General features: G+C 35.9%; 2 protein-coding genes across 3 annotated transcripts; both read left to right on the top strand.

Moving 5' to 3' along the window:
• Nucleotides 1–494: 494 nt before the first annotated feature.
• LOC124184303 lies at nucleotides 495–3,025 on the top strand. Of its 2 annotated transcripts, XM_046573852.1 has the most exons (7): nucleotides 495–599; nucleotides 692–933; nucleotides 1,326–1,526; nucleotides 1,617–1,664; nucleotides 1,766–2,046; nucleotides 2,533–2,713; nucleotides 2,821–3,025. In XM_046573852.1, exons 2-7 carry the CDS (start codon nucleotides 693–695, stop codon nucleotides 3,018–3,020), a joined length of 1,152 nt encoding a protein of 383 aa, XP_046429808.1. In that variant the 5' UTR covers nucleotides 495–599; nucleotide 692; the 3' UTR covers nucleotides 3,021–3,025. The 2 variants fall into 2 exon arrangements, with proteins under 2 accessions (XP_046429808.1, XP_046429809.1); XM_046573853.1 differs by lacking the exon at nucleotides 495–599 and having other exon boundaries at nucleotides 609–933.
• A 5,977-nt stretch (nucleotides 3,026–9,002) lies between these two features.
• LOC124185539 lies at nucleotides 9,003–15,862 on the top strand. The gene is made up of 8 exons (XM_046576414.1): nucleotides 9,003–9,018; nucleotides 9,282–9,320; nucleotides 13,295–13,546; nucleotides 13,663–14,148; nucleotides 14,251–14,406; nucleotides 14,490–14,707; nucleotides 15,319–15,478; nucleotides 15,576–15,862. The coding sequence occupies exons 3-8, from the start codon at nucleotides 13,339–13,341 to the stop codon at nucleotides 15,860–15,862; spliced, it is 1,515 nt and encodes a 504-aa protein (XP_046432370.1). The 5' UTR covers nucleotides 9,003–9,018; nucleotides 9,282–9,320; nucleotides 13,295–13,338.
• The last annotated feature ends 3,210 nt before the right edge of the window (nucleotides 15,863–19,072 follow it).

The following is a 19,072-nucleotide window of genomic DNA, read 5'->3' as shown; positions in this document are numbered from 1 at the left end:
ACCGGTAAACGCGAAGAGTCCGCGTCAATTTTGCGAAAGACAGTGCCGGAAGTTTCCGACAAGAATAAAACGCGTGCGAGAGCGAAAAAAATAATAACTAATAAAAAATATAAGCAATCTTAAGAACAATAAGTGTACGAGCGTAATGATAAATATTCCATAATCACCACGCCGGCGTGCCGGGAGGTAATTTGAGGTTCGACACGGACGCGAAGAGCCCGCGCGAATTCCCAAAGACGTGCAAATCCGTCACAGGGCGAGAAATAATTACATTTTTTCAATAAAATCCATAAAAAATCGAAAGTAAATAATAACTAATAAAAATTAAAAAGAATCTTGAAAATAATAAGTGTACGCGCGTAATATAATCATTCCATAATCACCACGCCGGCGTGCTGGAAGGTAATATGAGGTAAGACGCGTTCGCGACACGTGCGAAGTCGTCAGAGTGCGAGAAATAAATTTTTTCAGTAAAATCCGTAATAAACTGAAAGAAAAACGAAGGAATCAGTGGAATAAACAGTTTAGACTCATAATAGAGTGTTATAAATAAAATATTCAATCACAATTGCAATCACTGGCGTGAAAGGAAATTTGAGGTGAGTACAAATTTATGCTCCTAGATCTAATAAACATCCTTTCCTAATTTTCTTGTCATTCTTTTGCTAATTTCGTTTCTTTTTACTTTCAGGATGGCAGAAACCACAAAAAAATATCATTTTGCGGTGATTGAGTTTGAGGAAAAGTGCGAAGGGGACGAGCCCAGCTTCGACGTAGTTCCCAAGTCGTGGCTGTTCGAAGAAGAGTCAACGATTCAGTGTTTCTATCCGAAGAAGGGAACGATCCACAAAATTAGAAAATGGGCATCCGAAGAGAAGTCACCAGAGAAAAACTGGGGGATATACAGAGTCGCGAGGATCGTCTGCGAAGCGAGTAAGTGTCTAAGTCTATTTAAGTGGATATATTCATATTTTTTTTTGCAATCAGCGTCAAAGTACTTATGCATAAAGACCTTGGTGTGAGCATAGTTGCACTGTGTTTGCACCAAGAGAGACGCCCAATATCACAGGGCGTCGGTGACAAGATGCTCCGCAACGAGAATCTTTTTGCTCAAAATGTACAATGCTTTGTGATTGAAGCGTGTCTCGGATATAATAGTTAATAATAAAAAAATAATGATAATGATTGAGAAAAATTAATCATCTTATTTAGAGACGTGGCAGCGTCTTGACGCCAAGTCACTAAGAATCTCAGCACTATTTCCCTTGACGCACCAATTGATTGTAATTTTCGTCCTTCTGTATTTTGATTTTTTTTTTTTACAGAGAATTGGGAACAGGGTTTATGGCGGCTTAATAGGACTTTTGAACCTCCAAAAGACTCGACAGACATCGACAATACGGAAAGTCAGGCTATCCACGAGTTGGTCAGAATTATCAGCGAAGAAGATATGGGTCAAACTCTCCAAGAAAAGCAACCTCTCCCTTTCATAGGAGACGAAACTTTGCTGAACAATTTAATCCTTGGTAAGTATTCTGGTGTTTGATATCATCCGACAATTCGTAAAATCCAATTTAACACTACTGCAGTACATATTTATTACAATTTTTTTTCAGAGGACCCAACAAACATCACGATCGTGCCGGAGCCAAACAATAATACTAGTTGTATTTCAAAATTCTTAGTGACAAAAAAAAGCTCCTTCAAGACTAAAAATTAATAGAAGTTCTTACAAATATTATTAATAAATTGATATTGTCCACAGAAATACTGAAAGATTTCAACGCTGCTTTGGAGGAAATGGAGGACCGCATCGTCAAGGTGATCAAATCTCAGAAAAGATCTCTCCAATACGACATCGATAAAAAGATCGATGAGTTGAAATTTATGCTGTCCGCATGTGCCAATCTGGGGACGGTCGACAATGGCAATGGCGAAAATGATGTGCGAGCTCAACTCGGAGTCACCATGCCCATCAAAATCCTCGAAGAATTTCAAGCCTTCAACGACGTTTTGGCAGGTTCGGCAGAAAAACGAGAGTCTTTGGTAGCTATTTAACGAATTACTATTAAAAAATGTAATAAATTCAAGATTCTGTTCTTCATTTTATATAAGAAGAAATATGAAGAAAATGTAAAGAAAAATTCGCTGACGTTTAACATGTGAAATATTAAATTTCCAATGATCAATTTTTCTCCAAGTGCGTCTACATTCAGTCGTGTTTTATTTATAATGAATTGTAAAAAAAAATGTATCAAGGAACATGTTTGCAGATATGGGCTATATAGAAAGGCTATAAAAAATATTAAATAAACGAAACTCGACTTCAATTAATACTTGTTGAGATGAGGGAACTTGAAAATTGGAAATTAAATATATCAAATTCTAGAGATCGGAAAATTTTTCTTCGTAGGGAAAAATTGATAGTTTTCATGTCAAGAACATTTATCATGTGTGATTGTTTCCATTTTTAATCAATATACTTTTTTTTCTAATTTTTTTTTATTTTTATTTTTATTTATTTTTTTTGAGAAAAATATGATCCAATTTGTGATTGGCGGTAATGGTAATTTCCGAACAGCTCTGAATCGAGCTTTACTAGCAATTTTGGAGAAGGAAGTGCAACTTTGCTACAGCGGATGCGGTAGGCAAACGAAAAACCAGCCTGGAAAACTTCCCTTCATAAAAACTGTGGTTTTTATTTGCATAAAAGGTAAAATAAAAATAAATTAACGATTTCTCAATCTACTAACTTCACAATTGAATTTATTGTCATAAGAACAAAAGAATTAACAACTATTAACAATTTTACATTTACAGATGTGTTCCTGTCAAGATTTGCCAACGATGTGCCCAGTATCCAAACGCTGGTTTCGAACGTGAGTCGCTGGCTCGCAGGCGCAGGAGACAGAGATGGTGGCCGAGCCCTTCGCCTTTCTGTTCCAAGTATCGAAGAAATAGAGAATCCTCCTCGTCCTCGGCTGCAAAATCTTCAGAATTTTAACAATAATAATGAATAACAGTTATAGTGACAAAGTAAAAAAACGACTGAAGAGAAAAACACTCGAAAAAAAGTTTCATTTTTGTTTTTAAAAATTTAAAATTTTATTTAATTGATTAATTTAAATCAAGAGAATTTTTTTCAAGTTCACGTAATTACGGAAACATTTACTTATTTGTTGCAATGCGTTTCCCAATACTTTTCCTTCCACAAATATTAATTTTTGTTTAACTATTTAATTCAAGTAATTGGAGAGATTGTTTTAAGCTTATATGTTAGTTGACGAATTTGTGATAATTAGTGCTAAAAACGTAAGAGTGACAGGGTAAAAAAAACTCAAGAGAAAAAGACTCGAAAAAAATATTTTATTTTTATTTCAAAAGATGTTGAATTTAATTTAATTATTTAATTGAAGCCAAAAGATTTTTTTCAAGTTTACGTTATTACGAAAACAATTTTCATTTACTTACCGTCATGTCACTAAGGCGTTGCATTGCTCATTACTTCTCTTTAAATATTAAACTTTGTTTAACCATAAATATCTATAAATATTTATTACGAGAACGATAATTATAATGTTTATATCCCTTGTTACCAAAATAAAATCAAATTTATCGCATTTTGGGATAATTTTTTTTCATCTTTATAATCGGCAGACATTCTCCACAGCAATTGGCACGAGGATTGACATAATGTGATAACGGTATTCAAAGCGATGCTGGTTAACTAATGGCCAACCATATTGTCAAGCGTTGGCCCATTAACATTATTAACGCTGACTCGACTGTTTTTTAACCATTGGCATGATACAATCGTTGACCGATGTATTGACAACGGTTGGGCCGTGCCTATGGCCCCAGTACTCATTCAACGATGGCCCAGTGAAATTCCCAAGCGTTGCAAGCTTGGCAGATGCAATTGGCATTTTCCTGGACCAGCGTTGTGCCAAGTGTACGAGTTTTCTAGGGCAGTGAACCCAATTCATCTGTTCAATAAGTCGTTACACTTTCTATCATTGCGTGCGCTGTTGACAAACTCAAACCAAAGAGTTGAGCTACAATGTGGTAAACAGATTTGTGACCTGCAAACTTGTTGAGTCAAACAAATTACTAAGTCGTCGCAAAACAAAAAACAAAGTATCATTGATGATCACTTACCATAAATAACGTAGAACATACTCTTCAACAGTTTTCACTCTCACACCACCGAAAGGTGGTCCTTTGGGATGATGTTAGTAGTACTACAAGGAGAGTTCTACTTACAGATTCCTGTTACCGACACTTTCCGCCATCCTCCCCAGACTCAAACCCTTCTCCGCGATGACGTTACAGTGTGCCGTACCGACTTGAAGTCAAAAACGTGCAACCTTACCGACAATTTTATCCGTCGACGGTCAAAATCGCACTGCTTTACCGACAATCCTTATCGGTCGAAGGTCAAAATCGTGCTGCTTTACCGACAATCTTACCGACCGAAGGTCAATGTCTCTATGTTGTGCTCGCGTGTCAACGGTGGAGGATGCAGCGAGAGGGGTGAGGGGGGGGGGGGGGGGGCGTGAATTTTTTCACTGACCTGGATGTCGGTTACCGTCCCGCATTCTTTTCCCACGGTAGGACTACTGATGTGTAACATCAACCACCTCACATTCCTTTCCCACGTTATCAACCACGCGACATTTCAAAATTAATAGTTCTGAGAATTGTTTTTTACCCACTTGGATGTCACTGATGTGTAACATCAACCACCTCAAATTCTTTTCTTACGGTAGGACTGTTGATGTGTAACATCAACCACCCCACATCATTTTCCCACGTTACCAACCACGCGACATTCCAAAATTTATGGTTCTGAGAATTGTTTTTCACTCACCCGAATGTCGGGGTGATATCAACCACCCCACATTCTTTTTCCACGATATCAAATACGTGACATTCCGAAATTAATCCACTTACCCGGATGTCCGTTTGATATCAACCACGTGATATTTTTTCCCCACCAAATTTCAAATTTATGTGGTGAAAATTTTAACGCAAGTCTGAAGCTGTTCTTTCTGCAAATGAAAAGTGCTCTACAACAACAACGTGAAATTAAGAATATTGAAGAAACTCAACATCTACTGCAAATTAGAACTCAACTAAATCAACTCACTAGAGATTTTGAGAAAACACAAATTAACAGTGACGATCATGGATCTGTCAAAACTAAACGAAATCGCGCGGCTGGAGAGGTTTCTGCCGTTGAAAAAAGTTTCGGACCTTGAAGCCTACTTGCAATACAGAATCAGCGGTGTTCGTCGGGTTAAAATGAAATTTGGTGGTAAAATGGTTCTGAATTTGGAGGACTCGTTTACGATTTTTCTGACAAATCGACTAACGAAAGCTCTCCAAGAAGACGAAGATATATTCCAGAAGATGGTGACAGCAAGTAACGACACTCGGTCGAGTCTACGCTATCTGGGTGGGCAATATAATCAACTCGAATTTGTTTGTGTGTAATATAAGTATGAATTACACATACTTTATACCATTTAATAGCACAACGTTCAATATTAAATAAAAAATATCAAATATTATATGTATTTGTCACTCAGCTCTAATCAGTCCAGTCCACCTTTAACCCAACCAATTTTTGTAATAGTAATTTCAATCAAGTTTTACAACCTAAGAAAGTGATATTCTGAACACCAATGAGCAAAGACGGCGGATTTTAAGCTGCATTTGAACTTCGTAACTATAACGTGAACTCTACGATGATGTTTCAGCGGGCACAGTCAAGGATAGAGTGCAAGGTCCACCAACATCTGAGTTAGCGTACGTTTAAAGCCGCAGATTCTACGGAGTTGGGTTACTATCTCTCTTGGAATGCAAAACATGATTACGTTGGTGTACAGATTAGTTAAGGATGAGATGCAAGGTTGAGACGCAGTTGAGATTTCGTTTGACAAGTTTTTATTTATTTTGTAAAAAAATTTAAAATATAACATATACATAAAAAATGAATATTAGTATGTTTTTTTTTTAAAGATCAAATCTGTTGTAACGAATTTCTTATGCCTATATGGTTTATGTAAAAGATATGAATAACTAGATACTTAAAACAGACTAATAGGTCAAGTATATAAATTTCTTTGATTTAGATATTTAATAAAGAATCTATAAATAAGTATAAGCTTTAAGTTATGTGAAATATTATTGACATTAAATGGTAAGCTCAAAAGCTTGGAAACATAAACAATTAAACATATTTGTATAATTTTTTATAATTTGTCCTTACGATGTACGAAATATTATTACTCTGCCACAAATACAGAACAACTGATCCTCAGCTCAGCGTCACGCGCCACCAGCCGCACGTATACATATAAAGATGCTTGTGTGGCAGTATATGATGTCCAAATAAGCACATTTTTTTAAAGATCAAATCTGTGAAGCCAGGTGTCAGTGGCTTCATCATACGTCATTTTGATTAGAGTGTTTCGGTACCAAAAAAAAGCTTGGGTACCTCGAACGATGGCATCTAATCTGGTTACCAATTCCACCAGTTCCTCGATTTGCTCATCGTTTGGTCGGGTCTGTATTTCTTCGTAGATGCAAATTCTTTGGATGTTCGGTAAATCCAGATCCGGAAATGGAGGTTCCGGGGTTGGGGATAAAGAATATTCACGCTGCATCTCGGGAACCATCGTCTGAAAAGAAATTCGTAGTTATTTGATTTCATTTACTGAAATTGGAAAGTTAAATACTCCCAATCATAAGTGACATGAAAACTAGAAAAAAAAATCAGAAGGAGTAACCCCAGTAAACACAGTTCTGTACTAGCAATGTAACGGCAAAGTAATCGAAAATAACGAGTAATGTTGACCAGAGAGTACATGCATCTTACATTTTAGTTAAAATTTCCCACTCATGAGCATTACTCGTTATGTAATATTTTATGTAACCGTTACATTTATGTTATGTTACTTGTTTGCTGTATAATGCAACTGCTATGTAACGGCAATGTAACGGTAACGTTACTGAAAGTTACAAGTTATATTACTCGAATATTGCATGCAACTTACGTGTAAGTTGTTATTTCCTGCTCATACATATTACTTGTAACGTACCATCTTATGTAACCGTTATACCTCAGTTACATTGCTGGTTCATCGCGTAATGAAACTGTAATATATCAAATAGCATAACAGTTTCGTAACCGCAATTTCGAAATGTAATACAACAGTGAACCTATCTGTTACCTATCAGCTGATATAACTGCAATATTACATTAATTTGAACAGTTATTTAATGGTTGATATTACAAGTACATGAATGGTTAAATAACAGTTTATGTAAATGTTTTGTCATATTCACACGTATCTTTACGCAACAATTGAGGTAAATTCAATGTTGTATCAAAATTAGAGTGTTTTTAATTGTTATGTTACCATAACATTGTGCTTACGTTAAAGAGACCCGTTCCTACAGCTTGAAATACAAATAATTGTACACTATGGTTCAATTACAATTTTTCACCAAGCTATATTCGTAATTACCGTCAAAATATGATTAGTTATTTATTATATTCGACCTTATACATTTTATCGTTTTATGAACACCTTTAAAGTCTTTTTATGAAATATATTGCTAAATTTTAAAGTATAATTAAGCCATAATGTAATTTTAAATATTTCCATTCTATTAATGGATCTATTAATGGATAAAAAATGATTAATAGTCAACATTTCCATATATATATATATATACATATGGAAAATTAAAGTTCTTTATTTTCATAATTACGATGAAGAATACATTGTTTTTCACTTTGCCGATCGACTAGATATTAACATTTTCACAAAATATAATATTAATTGCTATATGGGCTCTGATTGCAAAAACGAATATAATTTCCACTCGAACATCACTTTTATAACCTCAATCAAACCACACGCGCATGTAAATTCGGGTTAATATGAAATTTGCATGCTATTTTTCTTTTATCACTTGAATAACACACATGAAATACACACATATATTTACGAGGTATTATAATATTTTTAAATATTCGATACAAAAAAAAAAAAAATAAATAAAGAACGCAGCAATTATACCTTTTACCTTTGAACACTTCCGAAACACTGGAAATACGATGAGAATGAGATGCGCTGGGCCCAAAGCACGAGGTATGAAGCGCTACGGGGGTCACGCGTCACAGAACACGGTGTACGATACTAGCGACGCTTATGGTGAATTCGCAAAGCTTACACACACACACTTGTTATACGCTTTCTGCGTAACCACCCGCACGACACACAATATTGCACCAACATTGCAGCAATATTGCAATATTGCAGTTGCGGTTGCCACGTTGCAGACACATTGTAGCAATATTACAAGTGACAGCTTCCATATGAAACATTGCAGATGGATTGCTGCAATATTGCAATTCACAGAACTTGCCCGTCATAATTGCAGCAAGATTGCAGTAAGTTTGCAGCAACATCAAACTGATATATACATATGTGCTTTCCGAAAGTTAATGTTCAATTATGCATAGCCTAGGTGACCGCAGTATTCGAAAGTAGGGGGGCTGCATAGGGCGGTGTGAGACGGGGCAAATCAATTTTGTGGCGGATCTCAAAATGTTCAGTATGTCTAACAAAAATCCATTCAAAATATAGTCGTAAGAAAGTCATTCAAGTAATTTATTTATACCTATCCACAAAATTGACGCCCCAAAAAAAAATATACTCTATTTTCTTATTCACTATTATTTTGGTACGTATAACAAACTATTGATTAAAGAGATATTACAAATGCTCATTTTCTTGCCGGCAATTAATTGGTTTCGAAATTACCGCCATTCGCACTTTGTGTCTGCTCTTAAAACCTCACGCGTGGCGTAGTTGTGTTTTCGCGCTAATTCGTGCCCGCCCCGACGTTACGCCCGCGCGCATCCATCTTGACCTAAATAATTTGCAGCCATAAAGTTGCATGGCCGAGCGTTGGGATGAAGACCGCGTGGTCGAGAGTTTGGTAAGTATTTGAATATTTCTATATTTATGTATAAATACGCTTTTATCCCTCTGAAACGTCTGAATTCATACGCATTCACTTTGTTCCCAATTTGTGGTCTTTGATATACATTAAATCAGTGTTAATTGTTTCAATTTTATGAATGCGTCGTCTTGCGCGGTATGTACATACCGATGGCGAGGTTATGTCGAATAATGTGTATATATTTCCCTCCTCTGTAGTGAAATTCAACGTAAGATATAGCGTAATTTTTATGTTTGCAGGTATTATTACTCTACAAAAGCTGTTCGTAGTAATCAAAGGTCAGTACCAGAACATGTTCCTTAAATAACACTAGATTAGAACGTTTTCAAACCGCTCGTAAATTAAAGGAGCTATAAAAAAGGGAAGCGACAGAATCCAATAAAAACAAAATGAAAAACGAGAATAAGTAAAGAAATAAATAATTCATTACCGAAAATTAATTGCTCGTCGATGAGTTGTATTTACATACAGTTTTTAAACTTAGGTTAGGTTAGGTTATTATGTCAGCAAGCCTCCCGGCGTCTGCCCCATTTTTTTCCTTCCCCTTTTTTTTCCTTTTCGTCATCTCAACTGTGGCCCCACAATTTTAGGTGGGTTCCGAACCACCGGGAGGCGCGGATGAGGTACATGAGTATTTTTACTTTGAAAAATCTCAGTGGTACCGGGAGGGGCGCGAACCCAGGCTCTGCGGTATGCCAGTCTGGGCTCTTGCCCACGAGCCACCGCGACTCCCCAGTTTTTAAACTTATAGTTGAATAATTAATGGTCACTGTCTCTCGTTGCGGAGGTATCGAAGAAAATCTTTGAACTCTACTGCAATTACATGTCCTAAACAAACTTGAAACAAATTCATTTAGTACTGCCTATAATTGCTATATGCATAATTAGATAGGAAATTCAAAGAAAAAAGAACAGCAACAATGATGCTGAATATTTACAATTTTAAAGAAGTCTGCTGTGCTTAATCATTTTGTTTTGTTCCCTCCACATCTGTATTTTAACAATATTTATTTTCACTCTTTCCAGACTTGCCCCTCAACCTTCTTTCAAAAGTATCTACTTTCAGCTTAATGCTACAGGTACTTTCGAAACTTTCATAAGAGTTTCGTGTTGAATACGTGTCAAAAATTCTCAGAATGAAAAGAAGCTACACAGTAAGACATGTTAGACGAATTATTCGAAAGGTAACAGAGGCAGATTTAGAGAATGTGGATATAATTGCGCAGGTAGTAGAAAGCCCAGTTGAAGAGTCTTCGGTAACATCGAATACTGAAAACGAGTTAGACAGTACTTTTAACGAGGGTGAGGGGAGATATGTTATTCACGATTTTGATAATGATGATAGTACTGACACATTATCAAACAGTGATAGCCACACTTCATCAAATGACGATGCATCATTTAATGAAGAAATACACAGCCAGTCTGAAATTGATTCCTTCGATGATTCTGAAAGTGACAATGACTTATGCAAGAAATTTAAAAAGGATGTGGCGTTTTGGGCCATTGAACAAAATGTCCCTCAAAATACATGTAATTTAATGTTGAGTCTTTTACGAAAATACACAAATTACAGTTTTCCGAAAGATATAAGAACGTTACTAAGAACTCCTAGAACAACGAATGTGCAACCCTTGGCTAATGGAAGTTATTGTCACTTTGGTTTATGCATTGTCATTCAACAAATGGTACTTGATAGCAACGAAGATGTGCGGAATATTAATTTATTAGTGAATATAGATGGATTGCCATTATTTACATCATCGAAGGCTGAGTTGTGGCCGATACTGTGCTCGAACGATATAAGTAAAAAAGTTTATATTGTAGGGGCTTATTATGGGTATAATAAACCAAATGATTCTAACGAATATCTACGGCCATTTGTAAATGAACTGATTACCATGATAAATAATGGATTTCGTGTCAATGAGAAACGGCTAGAGATTAGATTGCATGCGCTTATTTGTGACACCCCAGCAAAATCTTTTGTTTTAAATGTAAAACCACATACAGGATATTACAGTTGTACTACATGTACAATTGCAGGATCCTGGAAACGAAACCGAATGTGTTTTTCAAATCTAACGGCAAATACGCGATTGAGGACAGATCAAGATTTTGCAATGAGAATTTATGAAGACTATCAAACTGGTTATACGGTATTAAATACTGTGCCGTATTTTGGACCAGTATCCGGAGTACCCCGGGATTATTTGCATCTGGTATGTCATGGTGCCACTAAAAAAGTAATTTTGCTTGGGGTGGAAAACGGTCCTGTATTGGTAAGAATACCGGCGGAATCGGTCAATAGAATTTCGGACTTGCTGCTGTCGCTGCGTGATACAACACCGAATGACTTTGCTAGAAGACCACGGGCTTTGCGTGATGTTCATCGCTGGAAAGCCACTGAATTTCGGAATTTTCTCTTATATACTGGTCCTGTAGTATTAAAAGACATTGTCAAGGAGGATGTGTACAAACATTTCATTACTTTACACATTGCTATTACAATTTTGGTGAATCCAATTTTGTGTCAAAACAATGAGCACCTTGATTATGCCGAGAATTTGCTGAAACATTTTGTTGCTTCATTTGCAACTCTATATGGTGAAGAACACGTTTCTCACAATATACATAATTTGCTTCACCTGACCTCTGACGCAAGAAAATACGGACCATTAGATGCATTCAGTGCATTTCGTTTCGAAAACTTCTTATCCTCAATTAAAAAACTTCTAAGGAAAAGCGAAAAACCTTTGGAACAGTTGGCGAAAAGATATCACGAGATTCAAGTAACTAGGTCAGGTTATCAAGCAAGGGATCATTTGTCTACTTCAAAGCTGTGCTTCACGAATCTGCACTCTGACGGACCATTAGCTGGTTGTTCTAACGTAAAGTTGCAATACAAAGTAATTTCGAGTCACCTATTCAATATAAACTGTGACAGTCATCGTAACAACTGTTGTATGTTAAAAAATGGCAAGTGCATAGTGGTTAAAAATATTATTCAAAGAAGTGATACCGAAATGTACGTAGTTGGAAAAGAATTAAAGTATGTAGATAATCTTTATTCAGTACCTTGCGAGTCTAGCAGATTTGACATCAAAATTGTATCAGCGAGTAACTCAGCGTTACATTTTTGGCCCGTTAACCAACTTAAGTGCAAACTATGGAAAATGCCTTATAAATGTAATTACGTTGTAGTGCCAGTAATCCACAGTATATCATAGTAATTTTCACTAAATAATCAAAACAATACGTCATGCAATTTTTTTCTCCTTGTGATATGTTGATGCATTGCGTATGGTGGTGGCGTATGATACTGTATGCGTATGGTTAAGGGATCGTCTCAGTGTGAAATTTTCAAAATTTTTTTTTTTTTTTTTTTTGCATTATCGTATAGTATACACTGTTCTAAACATTCTCTCAAATTTTTAAATCGAAATTCAAATTATTACGGTCGCTACAGCGTTTCTTGTAGAAAGGGAACGGGTTTTCTACCTGCGCGAGTACTAAGGTGCTTAGGTTCTATAACCTTGCAGAATAAACTGTCCAAGCATTTCAGTTCGTTTTTGACATCCACCACGGATAGACGTACGAGAGAAACCCCCAAGAAAAAAATCAAGACCTGGCATCGCCGATTGATCGTAAGTAAACGATTTATATAAACTTTTCCAACTTCAATCTTCAAACGCGTTTTTCTCAGAATGGTGTTTTTCAAAACGGTTTCCACTCTCAAAGGAAGAGTTTTAAAGATATCTAGTTCCAATTCCGGGAGAACATTTTAAACGTCATTCTTTATCGCGCTATGGAAGCTTTTTTTTTTTTTTTGAAAACTTCCTATTTTTTTTACGAAAAACTGTCGAAAAAAAGGGCCATATTCGACACTTTTTGTTCAAACCGCCGCCATTTTGTCAAATTTGAAAAAAAAAAACCCTCCATAGTGCGATAGCGACTTTCCTACAGATCAATAATCTTTTTGAAATTTTTTTTTCAGATCAAAATTGCGGCGGTCATCGTGGAAACCGTGCAGCACCTTTTTTTTTCACGTGAAATTACAACAATTTATACAACAATGATGCACTCAATAAATAAACTTTAAAAAAATCATTTTGTATTCTTCATAAACGTATTTATTTATGAAAAAAAAACAGGACCGATTAGTTTATGTGAACATTAAAAAAAAAATTCGCGAAAATCAGTGATTTTTCGGAGTGTCACACTGAGACGATCCCTTAAAATACTTTTGCAGAGGGCTGGAAGATTGTAATATTATACTTTAGAAAAAAAAGAAAGATGGCAAATTACTCCGTAGTAGAGTTTGAGGATGGCCTACACTTAGTGCCAACACTGTGGTTGAACAAAGACAAAACCTCATGCTGCTGGCCAAGTCATTTCCGAAATCAATATGATGTGAATAAGGCTGTTATTCGTTCAATTATACCCAACGATGGTGGCAAAGACTGGGAGTATTTCAACGTCAAAAGAATATTTAGCACTGCAGGTATAATTTCATATTGAATATAAAGTCAGTAGTGCATTAACATTACCTGAGTTTTTTCGTTGTAGAATTACAATTGATATTCTCTAATATTTTACGAAATTGATATCCTACTGTAGATAGCTACGAGAAAGGGATGGAGAAGTTGTGCTTAGCTGAAGAGACCTCAAATATGGAGGAAACCGCTTCGTCGAACGATGAAGCCGAAGCTATTCAAGCAAAGAAAAGAAGGCGAGAAAAGGCTAAAAAGCATTTCAGTTCGTCAGATTCAGAGATCTGCGAAGAACAAAGACAGAGCAAACTACAACCATTTCCCCCAGTCCCACAGTTTTACGAAAGTCGGAGCAAAACTGGCAGCACTGAAAGAAAACACCACGCCAATCATGGGTCTTCATCTTCACAGAAAGATAATCGCGCTTCAACCGAACTTGAACGAAGTATTACAGGTTTAGGCGAACCTCCGCTAAGGAGGGGTTACGAAATCAGCAGCTCTGAAGGAAGACATGACTCCAATCGTGGAACTTTATCTTTACAGAAAAAGAATCGTGCCTTCAACGAGCTCGAACGGAGTTTCACAGAGCTTAATGACTCTTTGACAAAATCAGGTACATTTTGTAATTGATTTTTCGACCCAAATCCGCAGCACAATTCAACAAACAATGAGATAGCATTACAAAAATTACCATTATCCATACGTTTCAATACAGCAAATCATGGTACAAACCAACGTAAGTCGTCACAACCTTTGCCCCCGTCACATACTTCAAAGACAAAAATTCCAGAAGATGATGTTACTGAACTAACGACGCATAAAGGACTACACAAGACGCGAGATGATCCAAATGACGTTTTTACAACTGAAGGTATTTATATATAGTTATCATATAGATTGCATTGTAATACTATTGTGCAAAATCTCAATACCATGTCTCATGTTCACATGTAGGCTTTATGAAACTAATGTTGTCGAAACTCAACAAACTGCTACACTATGTGAAAGAGTTAGATGAAAAACTGGTTGTGTTGGATGAGCGTAGCCATAATTTACACCTTGCGGAATTCGATTCAGAAGATGAGGAGGACCTTGGTCTGCCGTTACGAGACGTTGCCGAACTTACCAGATTCGATGAAAAACTGAAAAATGCGACGTTCTGTGCTAAGATGGTATTATGTTTTACAATATGCTGCATTTTAATGAGCATTATTTTGTAGAGTGAAGTATAAAAGGGGCGAAGTTATAGTACAAGAGGTTGGATTCATGAAAACGTATTCCATTTCTTAGATTTTGGTAGTACAAGGCTAGATATAAACTTTCAACACCCAGCGATGAAAATTGAGACGCAAAAGGAGCCTTTCGGAGCACCTCTTAAAATTCCTGCGTACAGGGTCTGCGAAAGGCTCCTTGCATTTTAGTTTTCATCGCAGGGTGTTGAAAGTTTATATCTAGCCCTGTACTACCAAAGTCTAAGAAATGGAACATGCTTTCAAGGATCGAACCTTATATACTATACAAAACCTTACTGTACAAAAATCGACTTTTTTCACTAGGGTCTTCCCTTAAACGTGCAATTCCATAAAAGTTTAGTCAATTCTCTCTGTATTTCATGATTTACAGCTGATTTTTGAAATTAATACGACCTTTTGTCCAAGATGGAAATAAAATGTAGAAACTGAGTGTATGCTGTAAAATAAAAGCTCGTCGTGTTACGCAATTTCAGCGATCGATGCGGAGTGTGATATTTTGATTGAAATACATGTCATGTCATTTATTTCAGATTCAATGGTTGAAAAGATTCGGTGGGACGGATGCCAATGCAAGTACGTCCAAAATGCTTGGAAAATTGATGTCAAACCCACTAGCTCAGCAATACAGTTGGGCTGGATTTAAAGGGAAAAAAATTTTCAAAGAGTTACGATTGGTCCGGCTTGTGATGTGTATGCACTAAATTGATTTAAAATAATTAATAAATTTCCAAACTCTGAAAATACTGCTTTGTGGTAAATGACTATACGCACTATTTTTTAGAAACAGTACGTATAAGAGTGCCAGGAGCATCAGATGTAATATTCGCGGAGATAATAAGTAAGTGGCTTGCTCAAGCGAAACTGAGAAATATGAGGGATGTAGCCAAAACTACAAAACAGAATAAATCTGCTGCAACAAAAGCTGTAAACCGTACTAAGGAAGCTGCAAACGGTGAAAACCGTCTTAAGGAAACTGCAAGCGCTGAGAACCGTACTAAGGTAGCTGCTACTGCAGAAAACCGTACTGAGGAGGCTGTAAGTTCTGAAGAAGATACAGCCACAAATTCTGAGTAATACCGTTTAATTTTTAATCTTCCATAATCCCATTATACCGAGAGAAAAAAAATTCAAGCAGAATTACTTGATTCCAGCAAAAATGGAGCTTGAATAGTGCCAAATTAATACATTCTTAATGTGAGATATAAAATTAATTCATTTATTTTTCTTTTCTTTTCTTTTTTTCTTCTTTCTCTTTCTTCTCTCCATTTATTTCAAATATAATTCATCAAATATTTTTTTGAATCAAGAATTTATCTAAAGAATTATACTTGATTTGAGAAATATATGCTTGAATTATTATTTGACTCTCATATGAAGAATGTATTCACTTGCCATTATTCAAGCTCTATTTTTCTAAGTACCTTTCTTATTTTAGTCTACTATACATCGAGAATAGTTTAAGCGTATACATATTACAGTGATGAAGAAGTTGTTGGAATACATGTAAATTTAAGTCTGGTAGCGACATCTTACTGTATTAAAATGTATTATGTAACAAATGCGCATGCGCGTATGTTCCGACACAGCCAGCGAGCGTGTCCCTTTTGGAGCACAAAAAAACGGTATAGCGATAAGAAAGAGAGCAAGCCTGTTGTATATCCTCACGAATCCATTTGCATCAAGTTTAAGTATATCTTTATTAATAAATACACAATTATAACTAATTGTCTGGCTATTCATTTATCAGTCCACGATATTATTAACATGGTAGCAGTCCGCGGTGTGAATAAAAATGACCGTTGTATGGTGTTGTAATGAACAAAGAAGAACCGGTAAAAACACGTGGTGACGAAAACGCTTTTGAGGATAAGGAAGAAAATCTCACCGATAAAACTTCAGTTTTAGAACAAGAAAAATTAATCAAAGGTGTTAGGAAATTCTTCTTTAAAGTCACAAGAAGAGTTTTGCTGCTGAAAAATTCTATATTTGAAAAGTTTGAAAAGTCTGACGCTAACGAGATGAGCGAAGACAGCAAAATATTTATTCCGATATTTGACGGAAAAGATTATACCACGTGGAAAAAACGTTTATTAATTTTCCTAAAATGGAAAAAATGTGAAGACGTCGTTGAAAGAGAAAAAATCGAAAGTGATAACGCAACCTGGGACGAAAAAGATATCAAGGCAGTCAATTATATATATAGTGCTCTCTCTAACAGACAAATGGAATTTTTAAACGCTGAAGACTCTGCATTTAAAATAATGAGAAAATTGGACTCAATGTACATACGAAAATCTACAGCATTGCAAATCAGCTTAAGGAATAAAATAGAAAATGTGAGGTTAAAAGACTATGACACTTCAGAAGATTTCTTTTGCGATTTTGAAAAAATGATAACAGAACTAAAAAATGCAGGTGCTACAGTTAGTGACAAAGAAAAGTTAAATTATTTACTAAGAACACTGCCAAGTTCATTTAGTCACATTGGAGATCTCATCGACGTTTTGAAAGAAGAAGACCAGACAGTTGAATTTGTAAAAAGCAAAATAAAAGCAGCAGAAGACAAGGAAAAAGAAGAAAATAAACTGAGTAGAAACCGGAGCGGAAATTCAAACGCTTTCGTTTGTGAAAAGAAGTTCAATGGCGTGTGCTTCAAGTGCAATAAACCTGGTCACACACAATATACGTGCCCGAATCACCGTACATCTACATCCACCTCTACATGGCGATACAACAGCAGGGGAAACAGAGGCCGAGATATGCACGTGACGCGAGGAGGCGCACGGGGTCTTTTCCACCATCAGCAACAACATGGCAACAACGTGAACCCAAGCAGAGGCAGGTATCCAACTTCACGCGGTCGCGGGAGCTGGCAACGGCATGGAGAAGATTCTACACGGTCAGTAAGTAATAGCGAAAGGTTCAGTAGCACATTCTGCACTGAAGTAGATTGTAAGTTAGAAAACGATTGTAACAATGATGTAAACGCGGATAAGATCGAATGGATACTTGACAGTGGGTGCTCTGATCATATAACAAATAACATAGATTACTTTAATGATTACATAAATTTGAAAACTCCAATTCCAGTAAAAGTAGGAGACGGCAAAACTTTACAAGCCACAAAAGTTGGCAATATCTTCGTTGATTTTATTGTACTTAATGAGACAAAAAGAGTAAAATTATCTAATGTTTTCTATGTAGAAGAAATGTATCAAAATTTAATTAGCTATGGAAAAGTAACTGAAACGCACAAAATATTTTCAGAGTACAATGTATCAAAAATCTATACTAGAAACAATGAGTTGATTGCTGTAGCGTTCAAAGAAAATGATATTCTTAAAATGTATAGCCTTAAAGATAAGAAAAATGTTTGTAACAACGAAATAGCTTGCAATATAACTGTAAAGGAAAAGTTCCATAAAATGCTTGGACATGTTAATTTCGATTACTTGAATGTACTTTGTAAGGAAAAACTGATCGATGGCTTACCAGATAAATTTGAAAGTGATTATTTAAAATGCGGTACATGTTTACAAAATAAAATGCACAATACAAAATTTGACAACGATAGGCACAGAGCCAAAGAATTATTGGAAATTATTCATTGTGATTTGAATGGGCCACAAATAACTGGAAATTTAGGTGAAAAACATTTTGTATCTTTCATTGACGATTATAGTAAAGTAGCCAAAGTTTACACTATTAAAACAAAAGACGAATTCTTTGAATGCTTAGTTGAATATGTAAACCTAGTAGAAAATTTAACAAAAAAAAGGGTTAAAAAAATTAGATGTGATAACGCTAAAGAAATAGTATGTAAAAAGGTTTATAAATTCACACAGGAAAAAGGTATTTTGATTGAGCCATGCCCTCCGTACGTCCATGAACTCAATGGAACTGCGGAGCGGTACAATAGATCTGTGATGGATATTGCAAGATGCTTACTAGCTGACGCAAAAATAAACGTAAAATTCTGGCCTGAAGTAGTAAAAACAGCGGTTTATTTAAAGAACAGAACTCTTGCTAATACTGTTCAAAGAAAAACACCATTTGAAATATTCACAGGTGAAAAGCCAAATATAAAAAATCTAAGACTATATGGTAGTAAAGTTTTTTGCACAGTACCTGAGGTCAAAAGAAAGCATAAATGGGACAGGAAGGCAGATGTAGGGATTTTGGTGGGATACGAAAATGTAGGTTATCGAGTACTTATGGGTGATAAAGTAACAGTAGTTAAACATGTTGACGTGATAGAGGAAGATGTGAAACTAGTGGGTTTTA

Source organism: Neodiprion fabricii, chromosome 6, assembly GCF_021155785.1.
Source record: "Neodiprion fabricii isolate iyNeoFabr1 chromosome 6, iyNeoFabr1.1, whole genome shotgun sequence".
NCBI lineage: Eukaryota > Metazoa > Arthropoda > Insecta > Hymenoptera > Diprionidae > Neodiprion > Neodiprion fabricii.
The sequence above is the reverse complement of the archived record's forward strand: the minus strand, read 5'-3'. Positions and strand labels throughout refer to the sequence as shown.